At 40.1% G+C, this 22417-nt stretch overlaps 1 protein-coding gene across 2 annotated transcripts in view; it reads right to left on the bottom strand.

Moving 5' to 3' along the window:
* The window catches only part of POLA1 (DNA polymerase alpha 1, catalytic subunit), a 306942-nt gene that overhangs the window by 48426 nt on the left and 236099 nt on the right, over positions 1-22417 (bottom strand). For both annotated transcript variants that reach the window (XM_058713648.1, XM_058713647.1), the window contains exon 36: positions 22383-22417. This exon is cut by the window's right edge and continues 62 nt beyond it. In XM_058713648.1, coding sequence (XP_058569631.1) covers positions 22383-22417 — 35 coding nt within the window. The remainder of the gene's footprint in view (positions 1-22382) is intronic.

Genomic DNA, 22417 nt, shown 5'->3' with positions numbered 1-22417 from the left:
TGGGTGGCTCAGTTGGTTAAAAGTGTCTGACTTCGACTCAGGTCATGATCTCACGGTTCGTGAGTTTGAGCCCCCGTCGGGCTCTGTGCTGACAACTCAGAGCCTGGAGCCTGTGTTCGATTCTCTGTCTCCCTCTCTCTCTGCCCCTCCCCCGATTGTACATGTGCTCTCTTTCTCTCTCTCAAAAATAAACATAAAAAAAAAAAAAAAGAATCAGACACTTAACCAACTGAGCCACCCAGGCACCACTGAACTAAGAATCTTGAGAGATTCTGTATCTAAGAATCAGGGGGTCCGTCTACTGGGACCGCTGACTTTGTTATAAAAAATAAAAATAAAAAATAAAGAGCTACTGTGTACAATCAAAGCCTTTATGGAGGGAAATCTTTGCAGATACAGAAAACATATACTATACATAACAGAAAACATTCACTATACATTGAACTCCTCATGGAACGGAGACCAGCCACTGGATAACTGGAGAAAACCTTACAGAAATCTTTTGATGAATTTTACTAAACAGAATAAGAGTGATCACTACAGAGATTGTATGATGAAGAAAATAAGACCTCCAAGGTGCTGTACTGCCCAATAAAAGAGTCACTAAGCACATGTGATTATTTCAAATTAATCAAAATTAAGTAACATTTAAAAAATTCAGTTCTTCAATTACAAGCCACACTCAAGTGTCCAATAGCCACATGTGGCTGGAGGCTACCACATGGAACATCATAGATATACAGAACATTTCTGTCACCGCAGACAATTCTACTGGACAGTGCTACTCTAGACTAACAACTGAAGCTGAGACAAACCTCACCTTCAACACTTAGCAGTTGTGATTTCGGACAAATTAACAAGCCTCACGAATATTCAGTTTTCTTTTTGGTGAAACGAATATGTAATTGTTATCTTACTCCCCAGGACGCTGTGAAGATCAGAGTGCTACAAAAAGGTTAGCACTAGCAAGTTTTTTATTTTTAATTGACTTGTACTTTATTGTTACTTTTGAAAGTTCTATTTAAGTAATCTCTACACCCAACATTCGGCTCGAAATCACAACCCCAAGATCGAGAGTCACACGCTCTTCCAAATGAGCCAGCCAGGCACCTCGACTTGTACTTTATTAAGGTTACTCTCATCTTTCTGCATTTTTGATATTGAGTGGATATTTTTTTACTGTTTAAACCTCAAGTTTATGGCTTCTTTCCTTCTTCTTCGTTAAAAGAAAAAAAAGGAAGAACAGGCCTCCAGATATTTTTGGCAAACAAGCACCTCCGGTAGTGACAAGATAAGAGCAAATGAGTGAGGTGGGCTTGGACGGGGCTGTGGCGAACAGAGAGCCCCCAGCCCACGTTCCCTCTGAACTACTGGCTACTCAGCTCCGGCCGACGCCACCATGAGGGAACACTGACTCAGAGTAGCCAAGTACAAATTTTAAAAGGCAGCCAGAAATCTGGCTTTTTCTACAGAAAGACCAGTCTTCGAAATACTAGCAACTAATTAAAAATGTTAAGTATTCTTCAGGCAAATGAAACACATTTAGAGGTCATATGTGGCCCAAGTCTGCCACTAAGTGACCGTTGGTTTCTAAGACTCCACGGCAGCTAGATTTCCTTCTCCTTGGTTCCATGCCTTAAAGACACTCTTAGAAATAAATGCATACAATTTACTCTTCATTGCACCTCATAGTAAAATGGAAATGAAATCCATAGTGTTATTGATTTTACACAGATTACCACTCCCCAGTATCAGAGTTATTTGTAAGGTTACTAAAACACAACACTTAAAAATACATGGACTTTATAAATACTTTAAGAGAACAAATAACCCAGATTTAGAAAAGAAGTTTATGTCCTCTTGAACCAAATTCCCAGAAAAGGAGAAAGAAAAATGTATTATTATTCTTTTTTTTTTTTAACGTTTTATTTATTTTTGAGACAGGGAGAGACAGAGCATGAACAGGGGAGGGTCAGAGAGAGGGAGACACAGAATCTGAAACAGGCTCCAGGCTCTGAGCTGTCAGCACAGAGCCTGACGCGGGGCTCGAACTCACGGACCGTGAGATCATGACCTGAGCCGAAGTCGGCCGCTTAACCGACTGAGCCACCCAGGTGCCCCTGTATTATTATTCTTAATGTGAATTTATGCCCAGATTTTACTGCAATTAAAGAAATTATTTTCTTTAATGTTTATTTATTTTTGAGAGAGACAGAGACAGAATGTGAGTGGGTTGGGGCAGACAGAGAGGGAGACACAGAATTGGAAGCAGGCTCCAGGGTCTGAGCTGTCAGAACAGAGCCCGACGTGGGGCTCAAACTTGCGAGCTGTGAGATCATGACCTGAGCCAAAGTTGGACACTCAACCAATTGAGCCACCCAGGCGCCCCGAAAGAAATTATTTTCTTGTTTCATTGTTACTCCACTGGAAAATTACTAAAAATCTGGGGGAGAACTATAATATTTTATATAAATAAAAGCCACAGGTCTCCTCTGATGAATGAGTTGAGATACTAAAAAAAAAAAATCTTAAGTTTTTGGAAAGCTTAATGCCAGAACGCAAAGAACTACCTTTTAATTCTCCTAGTAATTTAAATGCTGTACACTCAAAAGCCCATTAAATTTAGGTTTCTGGACTGTACAGGGAAGCATACATAATGTTTTATTGCAAGGACACTTAACTACATTTTACTTTTATGACATACCCACCCAAAGTAACCAGCAGTTGTAGCCTTTTTATTCAGTTGGTAATTGAAATATTGTTTCTAATACAAATATATGGTTTATCACACATATTTATCACTGACTTGGTATACTTCATAATAACATTATAACCCCACTGTGTACTGAATACCACTTACAGTTCAAACTACTCAAGATAAGCACTGTTACTTTCAAGAAAAGATTGGCAGTAATTAAAGGTCTTATTTAGTAGTTGTTGGTAACCATGTTTTTAAGGAGGTTTAAAAAACAATGGAAAGCAGTATAGATACATTTAATTTGATAATTGTATTTTATTAATGGTATCTATCTTGGATATATACTTCAACAGGGGTTAAAACAAAGACGTGCTAAACTATTACCAATGCGATGCAAAAGAATGACACGGAAGTGTTTTGCAATTCATCAGTGAGAATGGAAATATCTGTGAACTACATGGCATAAAACTAAATCATATCGGAACACTAATAATAATAATAATAATAATAACAACAACAACAATAGTACTTTGCACTTACAGACCTGCTTTCAGAGGATTTTTGGAGTGCTTTTTAAACACCTATCATTTTTCTCTTTTTGAACAAATAAGACAACTAAATCAAAGAGTAATAATGGTTTGCCCATTCCACAAAGTGAGTCAGCGGCAAACCAGGAATAGATTTTCTAACTTGTTCAGTCGCCTGCAATTACGCTGCACAATGATTACTCTGTTAGAGTCTGTCTTGCAGGTTATACCCAAGACACAGGTACCAAAGGGGCTTTTACTATTTTTCTTCCTGGCCCCAGCTTATTAATAACAGTTGTCTTTACAAACGGATGCTGCCAACAGTATGCGTCGCTGCTCAACTGAGGGTCCGGCGGGGAGACCACGGAAGAGCAGTGTACAAGCCTTGCAGCGGTCCCTCGACTCCCCGCCTCCAGACACTTATCTGGAGATGGCCTCTAGACATTCTGAGTTATCATAAAGACCTGTAAACCAAGCAACTCATTTGGAGTGCTAGGAGAAATTGAAAGATAGCAAGGTCATCAAAGAGCTTGAACTCTACATCACTAGAAAAACCTGCATGCAAAACGGCCAACTGCTTTGGCAGGTATATACATTCTGGAGGGCAAGGAGTGGGCCTGGACAGGGGAAACTTGTAGATTTTTTCAGTTTATTCCACTAATAAAGCAGAGTATCAGCTTGATTTATATGACCTAAAGGTTTGACTGAACAAAGAAATTTCCAGGGTAGAATTTATATAATGTCCTGGAGGTGCATCCTATCACAGACCAACTCTATTAGGAATTACCAGAAAGGAGGTAAATTAAGGTGGGAAATTAAGTCAATGTGTTGCGAGGGCATGGGCTAAATGTTGGATGAATGTACGGGTATATATGGATGGAAAACACTTTTTCATGCAGTTGGAGGGTGTGATGATAAACAGAAAACAGGATGGAGTCAGAAAAGTATTCTGTAACATCAAAATATTCTATAAGAAAACAAATTCTGTTTCTACTATGAAGTATCTGGGAAGACATTCATTTCACATACCATTTATAAGGCTCTTATCGTGTGCAAGTTGCCCTCAGACATATAGTAACACAGCAAGCACGGCACCATCCTCAAAGTTATAATGCCTGAGGGGCGGTGCTTAAGAGCTGCAGGAGTTTGGAGGACAAAGAGATCCCCTCTGGATGGGAAGCCTTAAAGTATGAACAAAATACCAACAGGGAGAGACTGGGATGATGTGGGCGATGTAGGCAGGGGAAACCCAGGAGCTGGGAGAGTTAGCCACGGTAGAGACAAGGCCTGCTCAGGGACTGGTGAGGGTACTTATCTGTGAGTGCCACGGGGGTGCTATCTCAATCCTCCCAGGCAAAAGGGAGTGATGGGAAGGCCAACAGTGACTCTTTTATTTTTATTATAATTTTTAAAGTATTTATTTTATTTTTGAGAGAGAGAGAGAGAGAGAGAGAGAGGGAGAGAGAGAGAGAGAGAGGGAGAGAGAGAGGGGGGGAGAGAGAGAGAGGGGGAGAGAGAGAGAAAACGAGTGGGGGAAGAGGCAGACTGAGAGGGAGACACAGAATCCAAAGCAGACTCTAGGCTATGAGCTGTCAGCACAGAGCCCGATGCGGGGCTAGAACCCATGAGCCGTGAGATCATGACCTGAGCTGAAGTGGGACACTTAACCAAATGAACCATCCAGACGTGCCAACAGTGACTCTTTTCTAGCTCTAAGACCCCAGTGCTGGGAAATGGAGCCAGCCAAGCTATCCCTCCTACTTGGATATCCAAGGTAAGCCCAAGATATGACCATGGCACCCAGAGGTGTCCTTCCAACATGTCCAGGACTACCATCCTGTCCCAGACCTTTTGGGGACAGGCAACAATATGAAACTGCAGAAGGCTGATCTACCAAGATCCACCTGGCTAGGCCCAGAGATAAGGAGAAAATGACAGGAGGTGGGAAAGGTCTCAGAAATCCAACTGTGGAGACACCTAACTACCAGGGTTGGGTTAGCGTCTAACTCAGTGTCTTCCCAGTTACCTATCCAGTCTTCTCGAGGATTCCCCACCCTCCACAGCAGCCCTTTTCTACTTTTATGATGTAAGCTAATAGGGAAAATAACATGTTCTTTATAGCCAATTATGTTGAAATGCATTTATTTCATCTTCCATTTGCTCATTACCAGAAAACAGTTCTTCTTACTTACTTTTCCCCAGCCCATTTTTTTCCTTCACTTTATTCTCAAAGGCTATATTAGCTCATAGAGTACCATAAATGATTCCTTTATCTAGGAAATAATTCATGTGTTTGACTTCATCTTCCCTTCTACTGTCTATTTAAATTGTTATCTAGATGCCACCCAATCTCCCTTTCTATATCAAAGTCAAAATTAATGCATATTTGACATGAAGCAATATGAAAGTTTGAAGAGTTTTACTAACTCCAAGATTTTCAACCCTGTGGGTGTACAGTGAAGTCACCATGGAGCTTTTTAAAATACACAGCCACTGGGGTCCCACCCCAGACCTACAGAATCAGATATCTGACGGTAGCATCTGGGCACCTGTCGTTTTTAGAAATTAAAAAAAAAACAACACCCTGGTTGTTAAGAAGAAATTTGTTAAAGGGAACTTGGTTTTGGCTGTCTTCCAGCACACAAACACAACTATTTTTTACCCTCCCTAGAAAAGAGCCAATAGTTAGTACTGATTGCCTAATATTAATGGACTACATGCCAAAGGGACATAGCTTAACAAAATGGAAATGATTTGCAGATTATTTGTGTTTCTATCTCTTTCATAAGGACTAATGATGAGAATTAAACTCATCTCTTCTAACGTACTTCATGTAAAGAAACTAAAAAAGGAGTTATCAAAATCAATTTTAAGCTCCACCACGTCTTTTTCATACTTTCACCATTCAGTAAGAGTCCGTCACTTAAAACATGCCGGGTGTTGTGCTGAATGCTGGGGATGCAAACAGGAACAAAACACGGCCGATGAGATGCTGCAGAAACCCATTCAGATACAGTAACTGTAATATTAAGTGCTATAACAGTGGTTTGGATCAAGCGTTATTCTCAGAAGTAATAAAACCAACTGATGTTTACTGCATGTTTACCGTGCACCAGGCACTGTTCTAGGCATTTTACATATCACCCTGTCTCGATATTATCCTGTTTAACTTTGAGCCCTACGTGGCAGGTGTTATTCTACTGAAGGCTGTACATATGAGGCAGCACAGGGGTAAGTCACATACCCCAAGGTTACTTATTTAACAAGAAGTGGACAATCCAAACTTGAAGGGGCCATTCTGGCTCCAGAGCACAGGCTTCTAACTACTACCATATACTGCCTTTCAGGAGCCCAGGCCGGTGCCCTTGGTGCTCAAAAAATGCCAGCAGAAAGAAGGAAGGATGGGAGGCAAGATGGAAAGACCGGAGCAAAGAAGGAAAGAACAAATATTCACAGAGTGCTCATACAGTGTGCCTGAAACCCCTTCTTCCTAATGTTCCGGAACATTATAGGCTAAAACCTATGAGTGTTTGTATGATTCTTTAAAAGCCTAGGCAAAAGACAAACATTGTATCTTTCCCTCCCCTTCAGTAACAGGATCAGAAGCTAGGTTGTCCCAGCTAACCCTTCAATTGATCTCTTCACTTCTCTGCTCCTCTAGTTCCTATGAGCTTGTATCATTTGGGAGCCAAAGTGAAAACCACACTCTAGGACACTGCTTTCAAGATTTCCCACGCGCCCCAGCATGTTACAGTGATACTCTGCTGCAATGAGAAAGGTATTTCCTTAGAATCAGGTGAAAAAGAGAGGCAAACCTAAAAAAATAATATTCCAGGTAGAAAGAAGGAAAAAGCTTCCTAATTCAGGGGTAAATACCACTGCCAACAGCTTGTTTTGTTCCTAAAGATCAGCACACAAAGTTTCACAGAGCTGGAGAGAAAAGATTTGGATGCTAAGTTGTGTTGTGTGTCGGGGGGGGGCGGGGGCGGGAATGGTGGGGTGTGTGATTAACATCATTCCTTTAGGAGCAGTAGAAAAATAAGAAAACCTCTATAAAAGAGATGAGCAAGTCGGCTGTGAAAGGACTGACCCCTCACATATAGAGAAAGCAATTTGCATCTACAGATCTCATTGGTATAAACGACCTCCTTCAAAGAGTGAAAACCTCAATGGAAAGCCACTATATACCCATGAAAGGCTCTGCCGGCTATTTGTTGAGCTGTATACAGACTAACAAACAGGAGTGGTTAACCTGGCGCACCATGCACTATAGAGAGATTTTTTTTAAGTAGGCTTAGTCAGCTAATCTTGTTGAGATTTCTCTCATACTACTGATTTCTTCTTCTCAAAATAAATTAAGAGGCTTCATTCAAAATTCCCTGTGGTCTACCAGCTTGAGTTTGTTGGGTGTCTTTGATTGTCTCTTGTCTTTAGATTCCCTGCCTTGTCTCTTTAGATTTTGCTATGCCCTTTGGTATTTCCCGTTAGTCCATGTCTGGAATAGCTAATTACGTGGTAGCATAATTCCCATCCGTACAACAAGGAATAGCGGAACCTTGCTAATTCACACCAATGACTGAAAGACTCCCGTGTAAGTTACTGAATTATGCAAATGAGCAATAAGTGAAGAAAGATGATTCAAAATTGTATTTCATTCATTTATTTTGACAAGTGTAGTTTAGTCTTAATTATTTTGAAAATTTCTTTGTAGCATACTAATAAATTTACTGTGGCACATTTGTTAAATGTGATAAAGCTTTCACTAAGAGACCAAAGCATGCTCTGCTGAATAATTTTCTGAACACAAGCTCAGGTGCAGACCCTCTCTTTCATCTTGGATTTTACTGACTTATTAGCATCTATAAATTTTTTGTAAGACAATATATAATACACCAATAAAATAGGAATTTCAGCAGCAAACACGTCCTTTACGAACAGGTCCTGCACGTGTCTAAACGTGCACCATGATGATAGTAAAAAAAAAAAAAATAAATAATAATCACGCTTCAAGTAAAACATTTTTATATTCTATGGTCATAATGTTAATAGGACTTTAGTTTTCTCTTCTAAATAAAACTAGTTCAGTTTGTCATTCATCTCTTTTAATGCCTATTTCTATTTTGTTTTGTCTTACCATACCTCTTTCTTTCAAAGTTAAAGACATCTGTTTTAAGATAAGTGGATATATCACAGTATGTAACATTTTCATGTCAAAATACTTACATTATTATATTCTGAGTTAAATTATTTAAGACAGGAAAACATTTTGATACACTTCTGACAGATGTATCCTATAGGATGGAGTCAGCTTCTTTCAGAGCACCACCAGTGGTTATAGTGGGGAGTGAAGAGATAAGAGCCTCCCAGCTTTCAGCCTTGAGCTTAAAGCTTCACATAAACCAGCCTCTTACTAAGTGCTTTTTAAAAAAAGTTTCGTTATTTTGAGAAGGAGAGAGAGAACGAACTTGGAGGTGGGGGGAGAGATATACGCTGATAGAGTGGAGCCTGCTGTGGGGCTCGATCTCATGAACTGTGAGATCGTGACCTGGGCCGAAATCAAGAGTCGGACACTCAACCGACTGAGCCACCCAGGCTCCCCTTAATCAACACTTTTTGACCAAATCTCCAATGTAGATATGTTTTAAAATCATCATGCATTTGTCAAACGATATTCTTTAATATATAAAAGCAGGGTAAGCAATAGAGTATTTAAAGAAAAGCAAGAAATACAAAACTTAGTCTCCAAATACATGCCTACATCTGTGGGTGTTACTGTCACCCACTCTTTGAGGCTGAGGTCACGTTCCATCTCCTCCCGGAACCTTTCCTGACCACTCCCATGGAGTAGTCATTTGCCTTCAGGCTGAAGTTTCTCACCTAGACTGAGAATAGGGCAGCTGTGACCCAGCAGAAAGAACAGTGGGCTCTCACACTCCTCAGCTTTGCTACCTCAGGAGGGTCATGTCATTAATTTGAGGTTGTTTTCTCATTGGAAAAATTGTCAACTATCCTATCTAATGGGAAAGGTAAAAATAAGGGATGTGAAAGTTCTCCATAACAAGTAAAGCTCTACAAAAAGTAGATGTTTAGAGGGCGAATACATGAATAAGAAAAGGATCACAAGTATTATTACCTCTAAAGCAGGACCCTGGTCTTACACTTGTGCCCTTTACATATCACACAAGGTAGAGACCCAACATTTACTGAATGAACTTTGGGGGGGGGGGGTGCGAAGGAGAGAGAAACCGAGAAAACCAGACTTATACACAGACCTGGGTTTATGATCTTATTTGTGAGTCCGGTTTTTACAATAATTTCTTAAAACAAGCAAAGCACACCAGTGTCTAAAATTAGCCAGCAAACCAATCTTTTTGTGAGCGCAGCTGGTTTAAGCCTTAAGCTCTAAGGGATGGTGCTAAGACTAGCAGGGCTCACAGACCAAGGGGGGAAAAAGATTTCCCAGGGCCTTGACCTAAGGAGAATGAAATCGGTGTTAATTCAATTGGGCTTAGTGACCAGCTATTAATTCTGTCTAGCCACTGTCCTATCAGCCACAAGGTAAGAGAATGCTGATGGATGTGAATAAATGTGTAACAACTACAGGAAGGACTTGTCTAAGAATGAGTCAAAGTGATGATTGGTTTTCCCTGTATTTGAGGGGTAGCACCTATTATATGGACATGATAGTACAGCATAAAATAATACATGAGCACTGACTAATCATGTGCAAATCAACACCAGATCTGGGCGTGGGGCTACTGGGTAACTAAAGCCATCACAAGGGCACAGTTAAATTTCCAAAGTTAGGGTTGCTTCCTTTAGACAATTATGAAAATTTTAAAGAACGACAGAGGGTCATGAAAACATATGCCAGTTTCAGGGAAGCAAAGCATAACAAAACCACCCAGTCAATTTAAGCATTAAGTTGATTTAAAAATTAAATCTTCACTGTGGTCAGAAAGGTAAGGACTAAGCAAAACCACTTAACTTTTAGCTGTTAAAGACTGTTCTGGTATGGCACACGCAATTGGTAAAAACCAAAACCCAAATAAGAGACTAAGAAGATGCTCTCAGAGGCCATTCCTGTCCCACTGGAGGGAGTGTAAGCCCTTCTGAGAAGAAATGTTACCACAACCGAGTTAAGGCAAGGAAGAAATGATGAAGGCATTAGATTCAGGGCTAGGTAAATAAGCAAAGAAGATGTCCAAGAGGAAAAGAGCGTGCAATTTAAAAATAACACAAGTCAGACCAAATCTACTTAAGTCCCAAATTTCTCTGAGAGCATGAAGCAATTCTGGATGACTATATATCCTCTAATTTATTTGAAGTAAGTGGGACTGCTGTTTTCTGATCTCTTCACTGACTTTTTTTTTTTTTTTAACTCACATTCATCACAAATTTGAGCTGGTATAAAAAGGTCACAAAGTCAATAACTGATAAAACACAGAGTGCTTCTTTAGAAAGATTTAAGAAAAAAAATGTCATCTGCTTCTAAGACTAGAGACCTTTTATTTAATGTTGAAGTCTTCTTTTAAGAAGTAAACTATTATACTGTAAGTAGCTGTTGCAATACATTTCCAGTGAAAAGCACTAATTTTGAGGGGAACGTTTAGTATAACTATATCTAACCCTAAGTGCTTTAAGTCATGTTATAATAGTTTAGAGATGTTACACAAATACTGATAATTTAATACTCCCGAAACTTACAGTACATCCTATCTTGACACTTAAAGGATCTACTCTCTTCTCTGCCATGAGTATTCTAAGCCCTTCCTCCTAATTAATCTGCAATTAATTCAACCAACCTCCAATTAGTCTTCTACAACATTATCCTACTTAAGACAATAAAGCAGTCTCTAGACTGGGTTTTAAACCTGGGCTAAAATAGACTCCTACAGACCAAAAATGGTTCTGGGATTTCTCTTTGTAGTGTAATTTAGATGTCATATCTAATTTGCTGTCATGACTATTGTTTCACTGTGCAATTTATATGTCGTTTTGAATGGTAAAGCCATCATAGCTTTATTGAATTAAACCTTCTGTCTTTATTTAGGGTCTGATGTTACATGTTTGTGCGTATGTGTTTACGTCTCATAAGCTGCTTTTGACATCAAGCAGTGGTAGAAAAAGATTATGGTCTTTTGATATGTTTTCTCCTATTTCAGTAAATATAAACACCAACTAGGAAAAAAAAAAGCCCTCTTCAAACTAAAGAAATAATTTTAAATAATAACAACAGTACTATTACTATTTTTCTTTGAAGGACAGCTAAACACGCCTTTCACATTATAGAATCATAGAAGGCCTGGCTGTTCGGTAATCTGAATTCCTTGATTCTCAGTTCTATTAATCAATTCTTTCCGAAGGAAAAAACCTGTCCTTACCGGTGACAGTTTTTGTGATACCGACCTCAAACATAAGATGCTATTTTTTTTTAAAATTTTTTTTTTTTTCAACGTTTTTCATTTATTTTTGGGACAGAGAGAGACAGAGCATGAACGGGGGAGGGGCAGAGAGAGAAGGAGACACAGAATCGGAAACAGGCTCCAGGCTCCGAGCCATCAGCCCAGAGCCTGACGCGGGGCTCGAACTCACGGACCGCGAGATCGTGACCTGGCTGAAGTCGGACGCTTAACCGACTGCGCCACCCAGGCGCCCCCATAAGATGCTATTTTTATACCTGCATCATTACAAGGAAATTAAAATGTTCCCTGGCTTTAACTCCTAAGAAACAAAGGCCATCTTACCTCTATCACAATACTCAGTTTCGTGTTGGGTCTGTCTGTAATTGTCTTTCTTGTCCTGGCCTGTGTGTTCAAGTTCTAAACTCAGGACTAAGACTAAGCATGGGAAGCCTTCCAGGAGACCACTGCAGTAGCCTTGTAAATAATTTTTAGTGCATGAAATTTCATAAAGTTTTTACTAGATAATTACACTTCCTGATTTTGTAATTAGTGGAAGTACATGCAATTACATAATAATTATGATAGTAATTACGTAATTAAGATGTATAATTATGTAGTAAAAAACATCATGGAAATAAAACCATCTACTGTGTAAGCACAATACATTTTAAAAGTAAATTCGCTAGCTCAACTGTTTAAAAATACTTTTCTTCAAAATAAAGTGATTAGCTCATATTATGGTCTAACTGCCTGAAAATCGTTTAATATTTTTTCTCTCATTGCTGATAGAAGTATATGTTTTAAAAGCACATGAAAAAAATCTTACCAGGTTCTCCCTACTCTCAGCACTAAGAAAAAGGACAATACGTTTTGCAAATGAGAACCATCAACAACAGAACTGTCACAGAGATGCAACAACGGCGCCCCTCATTTTTGCAGTACTTTGACTACAAAAGGGACCAGAAGCCTGCCCATTGAAAAGATGTAAAAGGAAAGGATTTTATAAAACTAATAACATATCTGTTATCATAGCATGCCTGTAAGTCCATATGGACATAAACGTGTGAAAGTGGAGTGCATATTTACAGAAATGCGTTCAAAGAAAAGGAACGTTATTAGAATCCGGAAGTTTGCTGCTCAAATATATGGCAACATTCATATAGTACTTGAGCTATCCTGAAGAGGATGACAGAAAATGTACAGAGACAAGACACCTCCACTTATGGGCAAAGCAACTATGGTGACAATTCACTGGGAAATGGAGTTTCTTTCCTGTCACGTTGCAAAGTCATCTTTAGTTAAAAAGCAAAGCAAAAACAAAATAGGCAGTACTGTGAGAGAAAAAACAAAGCAGTCTGAAGCTCCATGCTGCCATTGGAAAATAACAATGTTGTCATTCTCGCAGTGAGCATAAAAAATAGAAAAGTCAGCAACATAAGGAAAAGCAAATTCCCAAGTAAACCTTTTAGTCGCAAAATATAAGAAATGGAATCTTGTTTTTCAAGTCAAAAAAATTCTAGTTCAATGCCCTGAAGTCTTTCCAAAGGTGCTAGATCAATGTTGTAATGAGGCCAAGAATGCGGTGACTGGGTAAAACTTCGGGCACATACAGAGCGGCGCTTACACGAAGTGGGGGTAGGACTGCATTCTAGTTCTTTCCTTGTAAGCCACTGATCTTGAGAAGCTGCAAGCAAGCCATTTTCAAAACCTTGGTTTACTTCTCCTTTACTTTTCTTCTCACTTAGGTAAGAAACAAAGTGGAAGAACTCATGCTTTCTTGCCCCCACCCCCCCTTGCCCTGGGGCGGGGGGGGGGGCGCTATATTTTGAAGCTTAATTATAAAATGTATTTCAAAAGACCAGGCTGTCATACCAATTCTACCTGAAACCTGGGTAGGCCTTCTTGGAAGGAAGTTTGCATACTTGTCATTTGAAAATTTTGCCAAAAGGATGGCCCTAATCAATGGATGAATAAAAAGGAAGTAGGCTTTAGTTGTTCCCAGCGACTTGAATCAGTGCTTCTCAAAGTTTAATATGCCTAGGAATCACCTGGGAATCTTGTTAAAATGCAGATGCTGTGGCAGAAGGTCTGCGGAGGACCTGATATTTTGCATTTCTAACAAGGTTCCAGGTGATGCCTATGCTGCTGGTATACTGATCACATTTTGAGTAACAGGGTCTTCGGTTTGACTTGGGAAACAAATGAACAGAGAACAAGCTGATTTGGGTTCTTCTGTAGGTTATTTTCTCCCTCAACTGCTAAATCAGTGCAATAATTATTTCAAGTTCTGTAAAATATTTGTAAAATTTCAGACTTTATAATTTGCTTCTTGCTATAAAAGCAGTACATGCTCAGATGATATAATTTAGAACGTATATACAAGTATAAAGGAGAAAATAAACATTACCTACAATCCACGTAGAGATGACAACTGTAAACAACTCCAGTGTTTCTTAGTAATTTTTCCACCTTGCATACAAACAACAAATTAGTATCATAATGGCTACATACTGTTGGACTTAAACATGATATTGTTAGTGTTTCCCTAAATCATTAAAGATTAAAACTATGTAATGTCTAGTAACATCAGCAACAACCCCCCTCAGAAAGTCAGGGTTCTATGGGCCACTTTTTCTATTATCAAAATTTTTAAGTGCTTCTACAATCACCCCCTACTCATAAACAGCTAACTAGGTTGTGAATTGCCACATTAGTTTCCTAAGATAAAAGTTCACTTAAATTAATTAAAAGAATAGTTTAAAAAAACAAAACAAAACGTGGCTCATTTTTTTTTTTAATGTTTATTTTTGAGAGAGAGGAAGAGACTGTGAGTGGGGGAGGGGCAGAAAGAGAGGGGGACAGAGGATCTGAAGCGAGCTCTGTGCTGACAGCAGAGAGCCCAATGCAGGGCTCGAACTCACAAGCCATGAGATCATAAGCTGAGCCAAAGTTGGACACTTAACTGATTGATCCACCCGGGTGCCCCAGGTCATTTTTTATTTGTAAGAAAATGAAACAAAAGGAAAATGGAGTTTGTAAGTTACCCATTTCAAAATCTATTTTTATAAAAAAGTGTTTTTCACAATTACAAAAAATATAATTTAAAAGAGGGCGAATGGGAGCTTAAACAAACTTCTACCTTTACTTTTGCATGTACCTGGTAGGAGTGAATTGTTCTGTGTGCTTCACCTGTTAAAAACAGAAAAAAGGCTCATTTCTTTTTTTTTTTTTTTTTTTTAAAGCTTATTGATTTTTGAGAGAGAGAGATAGAGACAGAGCGTGAACGGGGGAAGGGAAGAGAGAGAGGGAGACACGGGATCTGAAGCAGGCTCCAGGCTCTGTGCTATCAGCACAGAGCCCGATGCGGGGCTCAAACTCACAGACCATGAGATTATGACCTGAGCCAAAGTCAGATGCTCAACTGACTGAGCCACCCAGGTGCCCCAGAAAGGCTCATTTCTAAAATGTGACAAGAATATTTTCAGGAGGATAACCCACGGACTTAAAAAAGTGACAAAAGGGGCACCTGGGTGGCTCAGTTGCTTGAGCGTCTGACTTCACCTCAGGTCATGATCTCACAGTTCATGGGTTCAAGTCCTGCATCGGGCTCTCTGCTGTCAGCACAGAGCCCACTACAGGTTCTCTCTCTCCCTCTCTCTCTGCCCCTCCCCTGCTCATGCTCTCTCTCTCAAAAGTAAATAAAACAATAAAAAATAATAAAAAATAAATTTAAAAAGTGATATAAGAACTGGACCAGTCTCTCTGACACAGGCTTCTTTTCAATGCCTTGCTAGGATTTAACAAAGTAAATTCTCGAACCACGAATGGCTTAGAGAGGACTCCAGGGGCTCTTTGCTACTTTTATTTCTGTACTTCCAGCAATGATAAAACTCTTCTGCTTTCAAAGTTTGGGAAAATAAGGGAAGTTCTTAACATTGAAAGGGGACCCTGAGAAATCTCCAAACTCCCAAAGACAGCAAAGCATGTAATTTCTTCCATAAAACTCTAATTTTCTCACTAAAAAAACCTACATCACTTCTTTAGATTCCTTCACTTTTCAGTACTAGCTGTTGTCTCTCTTTTGGGTGTCCATTCTCTGTGAAGTAATACAATTATTACTACACTTCATAAATCTAACTATTTAGTTGAGGGTGAGCAAAGAACAGGACCCTGTGGCAGTGTGGGCGAGGGAACAGTCAGTCTGGTTCACTCACTAGTTAAGTGACTTGATATTCTTTTGATTTTGTCATCAAAATTCTTTTGTCATCAGCAAAACGAGAGCTACAGTGTCACTTGTCTTCAGCAAAACTTGCAAAGAGCTGAACGACAGATATGAAATCTGGAAATGTCAAGGAACTTCAGTTACATTAATTTATGGCACACCTGAGTCAAGCCAAGCACTATAGGAGGATCTAGAATTTTTAATGCACACTAACTACCCTCTATTTATGGACAGAATTGCTTCCGAGGACTAACCGCTCCAAAACCCTTGAAACTCCTTGTGTGGTCTTATTTTCTACTAAGAATTCATTCAACATAAATTTAGTGAGCTGGCTCCAGTGTGCAAAGTGAGGTAAGCAAGAGACGACCTTCTGCCTCAATGAACTCAGCGAAAGAGAAAGTCAAAACAATTCAGGGCAAGTCCTGTGAGAAGGGCACTTAAAGGGTGCTGTGGGAATGTGAAGGAACGAAGCTTGCTTTACAGAAGTCAGTTTCTTCATCAGTGTAATGGAGGACGACCCATGGTCACCTCACAGGGCTGTCATGAGAGGACCATGAGAGGGTAAATGCATGTGAGATTTCACCTGGCTGACAGGAGAGAGGAGAAAAGCAACCCTGAAAGGCTGTGGCCGCCCACATCCCTTGGCAAGAAACAGGGGTGACCTGAAGAACGGTCCTTCTAGGCCTAAAGAGACTCCATTGAGAAACTGGGCTTCCCTAAAGAAGCCTTTTCATAAGGTTACGGTCACAGCAGCTTCTTGGTGCTAACCCTTTATACTTAGCTCCAATTCCTTTCTTCAACAGAGTCCTAAATCCTGGTGTTTCAATTCTGACAGAGACAAACCCAACAGATTGAAAGGGATTTATGGAAAAATTCACCAAGAAGGTCATCCATTACTGGCTGAATTGTGCTCCCCCCCCCCCCCCCCCCGCCAAATAAACTGGGAGGGGGAGTTCAAAATCCTAACACCCAGTACCTGAAAATATGACTATATTTGGAGACAAGGCCTTTAACGAGGCAATTATGTTAAAATGAAGTCACCCGGGTGGGCCCTAAGCCAAGAGGACTGGCCGTTTAAGAAAAGGAGATTAGGACACAGATACATACAGAGGGAAGACCACGCGAAGACAGGGAGAAGATGGCCATCTACAAACCAGAGAGAGAGGCCTCAGAAAAAAACAAGCCTGCTGACACCTTGATTTCAGGATTCTAGCCTCCAGGACTGGCAGGAAATACATTTGTGTTTATGCCACCCAGTCTGTGGTACCTTGTTACGGCAGGCGTTGCAGACTAATACAGCATCCTATTACAAATAGCTGACAGAGAGTGAGAGAAGATAAGCATCCCGGAAGAGCAGAGAAACAGAAAAAAAGTTTTATTTTGCTCTTCAAACACTAACGTGAAAAGGCAATTAGTGCTCAAGAGAATGAAACGAAAAGTCACACGAGGGGAGCAAATATTTGCAAAAGACGTATCTGATAAAGGACCATTATCTGAAATATACAAAGAACCCTTAAAACACAACAATAAAAAACAAGCAACTTAATTAAAAAGTGAGCCAAAGACACCTCATCAAAGAAGATACACAAATGGCAAATAAGCATATGAAAAGACGCCCCATATCATATGTCATCAGGGAAATGCAACTTGCAACAATGAGATACCACTACACATCTATTAGCTTGGCCAAAACCCCGAACACTGACAATACCAAATGTTGGTGAGGATGTGGAGCAGCAGGAACTCTCATTTACTGGTAGTGGGAATGCAAAATGGTAGAGCCACTCTGGAAGTCAGTTTCTTACAAAACTAAACATGCTCTTACCATATAAGCCGGCAATCATGCTCCCTGGCATTTAGGATTTATCCAAAGAAATTGAAAACTTATGTCCACATAAAAACCTGCATACGAATGTTTATAACAGCTTTACTCAGAACTGCCAAAACTTGGAAACCAAAGTGTCCCTCAGTAGGTGAATCGATATGTAAAATGTGGTACATCCAAATAAAGGAGTATTATCCAGCACTAAAAAATGAACTATCAAGTCATGAAAAGACACAGAGGAAACTTAAAATGCATCTTACTAAGTGGAAGAAGTCAATCCGAAAAGGCTACATACTCTATGATTCCAAATACATGACGTTCTGCAAATTGAAAACTATAAAGACAGCAAAAAGATCAGTGCTTGCCAGGGGTTAGTGGGGAGGGAGGGACGATGAGGGTGAGCACAGAGGATTGAGGAGCAGCGAAATTACACTAGGATACTATAATGGCGGACACACGTCACAGATTTGTCCAACCAATGTCCAACACCATGAGTGAACCCTAAGGTAGACGATAATGCTGTGTCGGTGCAGCTTCATCAGTTGTAACAAATGTGCCACTTTGGTGGGGGATGTTGACGATGAGGGAGGCTGTGCATGTGTGGGAGCAGTGGGTACATACATGGGAAATCTCTGTACCTTCCGTTCAATTTTGCTGTGAAGCTAAAACTCCCTTAACAATGAATCTACCAAAAACAAAGGCCAAGTAGTGGCTCCCGTCCTTTGCTTCTGTAATAATCCTAATCTGGCCAGATTGGGAGTTTATCATACTTTGCTGCTGAATCTGTCTACAATGGACTCTAAGCTCCTCCAGGGCAGGGAACATTGGCCATCTTAGTTCCTTTGACATCGGGGATGGCCCTCAGCACATAAAGGAAAATATTTACGTACTGTTTTTACCATTGCTGAATAAACGAAATAAAAAAGCTCAGGTGAGAAAACTAAGAGACTCTCTCTGTTCTCGCATTTTGTTTTTAATTTTTTTAAATGTTTATTTATTTTTGAGACAGAGGCAGAGTGCGAGTGGGGGAGGGGCAGATAGAGAGGGAGACACAGAATCCGAAGCAGGCTCCAGGCTGTCAGCACAGAGCCCGATACGGGGCTTGAACCCACGAACTGTGAGATCATGACCTGAGCCGAAGTTGGACACTTAACCAACTGAGCCACCCGGGTGCCCCATGTTCTCGCATTTTTAAGCAAACTTAATTTAGACAATTGGGACAAGATGTGAATGAATTCACGTCTCCCCCAAACGGTTCCACTTATCCCCACTCAGGTCAAGGCCCCATGGGATGAGGCAGTCAAATGGGACCATTTAGTGATGCCATGGTGGAAATGGGAGTTTTACCTCATCTATTGCCACTATGTTCCTCTAAAACTTTCTCTGGATCTATTATGCCATCTGTGTACATTCTGGAGCAGTTACAATAATAATGGCAAAGTCCTACAGAAATAAGATTTTTTAAAATGTCATGTAGTTACAGTGAATATGCAGTAAACACTTCACCAAAGTGAATAACAGTCCTTTAGCATTTTAAAGGTAAGGAAAAGTACCAAATGGGGTTAATTCACATTATGGACTAATGGCCTGTAAACCTTTGTTTGAAAGCAAAGTACAGGAAAAAGCTTTGACAAGAGCCACTTTTCACCATAAAAATAAACTCAAATACTTTGTGACTTTTCCAAGTCAAATGGCCAAGTTTCAAACAAAAATTAGAACCACCATCCAGTTACAACCCTTAAGACCTGTGGGCTTTACAAATGGAAATGGTAAAACAATCTTAGAGAAGGAAACGGTGTAAAGAAGAGTCTACAGTACAGATTTCACACGCTAGTTCCAGGATTGTGTGCGGACAGACAATACTTGGACTCCATTCTCAACACAACTGTATGTAGTGACTGTCACTTTTCACAAGACTTTTGATGTTAACATCTACCGCAGTTCTGGCCTTGGTCCAAACTGAGTCAATATGTTTGCCCTCTGGGTCCCACAGATTGCCAATTCATTTTTATAGCAAGTCTCCCTTGAACAGCAAATCAGAACAGAGTATTTCACACTACTGATACAGTGAGAAGTGAATTTTTTATAGGTCACATTAACGTACACTTACAAACGTTTCCTCTAATTATTAGCCTATGGATTGTATGACTCCTTCTCCACTTGTTCCCTATGGACTACAACTTGGATTCAAATTCTCTTATTTAGAAACCATCCAGATGATGTTTTCAGAGTGACCAGGACAGAGGTTTTCAAACGTGGCTGCACATGAGAATTGTTTGGGGGGGGGGGGACGTTCTAAAATATGGAGCTTCCTAAACTCTGCCCCCCACCTTCTGAATCAGAATCTCTGGGTGAAGCCCCTAGGTGACTCTTCAGAGAGAGCTTATCAAACATGACTTACCAGGAAACGTGTGATCTTGGAATACAGATGAGCATGACTCAGCGTCTTAGTTTATACCCCCAACTGACAAACACCCTAATACCTCTTAACATTACTGAGGGATCTGAAAATGCCCTGAGCAGGTACATTTCAGCTCATCCACTCATTCCTAAAGCACAATTTATGAATAATAAACAAGAAGGAAGCTAAAAGGAAAAATAGTTTCATAATTAAAATTCTGTAAGTAGAACAAAAGGTTCTAGGAACATTTCACAAAGTTCCTCCTGTGACACACAGACTTAAAATCCTTCTCTTATCTTATTTTCGTTAGCCATCTGACATGTACAAGAACCCATCAGTAACTCACACTTAGTGCCGTTTTGACCTTGACCTCCTGGATAGTGTACTTATTAGAAGCAAATGACAAAAAAAAGTGTCCCAACTCTTAAACTTGTGAAATAGAACTGCAGTAAATTGTGTGACGGTACAGATTCTGTCAACACCTCTCCCCTTTTGCCAAGCAAGAAGCTTCTAAGCAGCTATTCTACTCCTTATTTTTCTGGAAGAGCAATGTACCACTCCTTGACGTTCTCTCAAAAGCCAGAGTAAGTCTCCAGTGACTTTCCACATCACTCCTACATGTCTCTAAGAGCCAACAGACTTTTGAAAACTGCTTATCATGAAAGACTATTTCAGTCCCATCCCTTTGGAGTCTAAGAACATCTAGGGAACAATCTGAAATGGCTAGATTCAGATAGAAGGAAAGGGGGAACAAGTTCTAACACAGTAATACCCAGAAAGAGGTAACCAACCAGATAGAAACACACACTGTACTCATCAGAGAATCAGTACTTAATTCTTTCAACTCACAATGCCTTTAAGGAAAGGTCCTTAGGGGTAAAAGAGAAACAGCTATTAATGATACTGCAAGTAAACAGGGGCTAAACAAGAGCCACAAATGGAAGTTCAAAAACCCAGTTACTAATGAACAGAAGGAACTTTTTTCCGCATTACATAAATTTTACAGTCACTGAAAATATGCTGTGGAGATAGTCCAAGTACTTGGTGAACATCTAAAAACAAGATACTAATTTCCAAGCCAACTTCCTCCATCAGTCAGTATACCGTTTCATATCCAAGGACAGCAAAACCAGGTAAGTCAGACCTTTTAAAAATAATTGTTAGCTTGGGGCACCTGGGTGACTCAGTCAGTTAAGTGTCTAACTTCGGCTCAGGGCATGGGCTCACGGTTCGTGGGTTCGAGCCCCATGTGGGGCTCTGTGCTGACAGCTCAGAGCCTGGAGCCTGCTTCCGATTCTGTGTCTCCCTCTCTCTCTGCCCCTCCCCTGTTCGCAGTCTGTCTCTCTCTCAAAAATAAATAAACATTAAAAAAATTTTTGTTAACTGTTAGCCTATCTTATAGATGGAAAAACTGGTCAATTAAGACTAGAACTGAAAACAGTTAAGACCAAATCAAGGGCAGCATGGGGATTCTTATGTGAGGAAATCCAGCAGTATTAGCAGCTTTCTTTACGTCCTTAAGGTTACCTCCAGCCTTAATACCGACCAACAAAATGTTGAATTGATATTCACTGACAAACAACATAAACACTCTGTAGGTAACTAATATGAAAAATGTGTAAATTTGCCTTTTTTATTTTTTACAGGTAATAGAAAAGTTGTCAATGTGATTTTTAGGTAGGAGAAAAAAAAAACCCATGCACTTGTCACGACATTTTCAAATACTCTGTTATGTAACAAAGCTTTTCCCAGACCCATTAAGCCCCACAGTGCCTGAAAGTCTTGTGTGAGGGTTACAGGCAGCACCCGATCATCTGGGCGAAGGCGCAGATATGCACTCTTAGGATGGAGTCAATAAAAGAACTCCACCCCATGCCTCTCTTTCAAAATGAACCTAGGCTTTTAGTGAACAGCAGAGACACACTCCAGGTCTATTTTTTTGTGGTAATGTCTGGTTTTTGTAGGTCCAATGATCACGTTGCCTATGCTTACTTTATTACAATTACTAAACTCTATAGAAAATAGCATTTTCAAAATATAGCATTTAAAGAGTCCTTTTTGTAATGTTCCTCCCCCAAAGCCCTGCTTTAATAGAGAACAATGTGAGACAGGCTGTGGGGACCAAAGCCGGGGATTCCTACACCGCCGCCCCTCATGCAGGGGAAGCCTGTGCTCACAAGGGCCCCCACGGCCTGCTTCTGAGACAGCGGTGTGATGCTGCGTGAACAGCCTGACAGTAGGTCTGGCTTTTATGATGCAAATTTCCACTTTAAACTCAACGGTAATTACAGTATTTTAACGTACCTTTCTCATGATCGGTAATAAGTTTCTCCAGTGCA

This window comes from Neofelis nebulosa, chromosome X (assembly GCF_028018385.1).
Source record: "Neofelis nebulosa isolate mNeoNeb1 chromosome X, mNeoNeb1.pri, whole genome shotgun sequence".
NCBI classification, from domain to species: Eukaryota; Metazoa; Chordata; class Mammalia; order Carnivora; family Felidae; genus Neofelis; species Neofelis nebulosa.
Note: the sequence above shows the minus strand (reverse complement) of the source record. Positions and strands in the feature narration are given on the sequence as shown.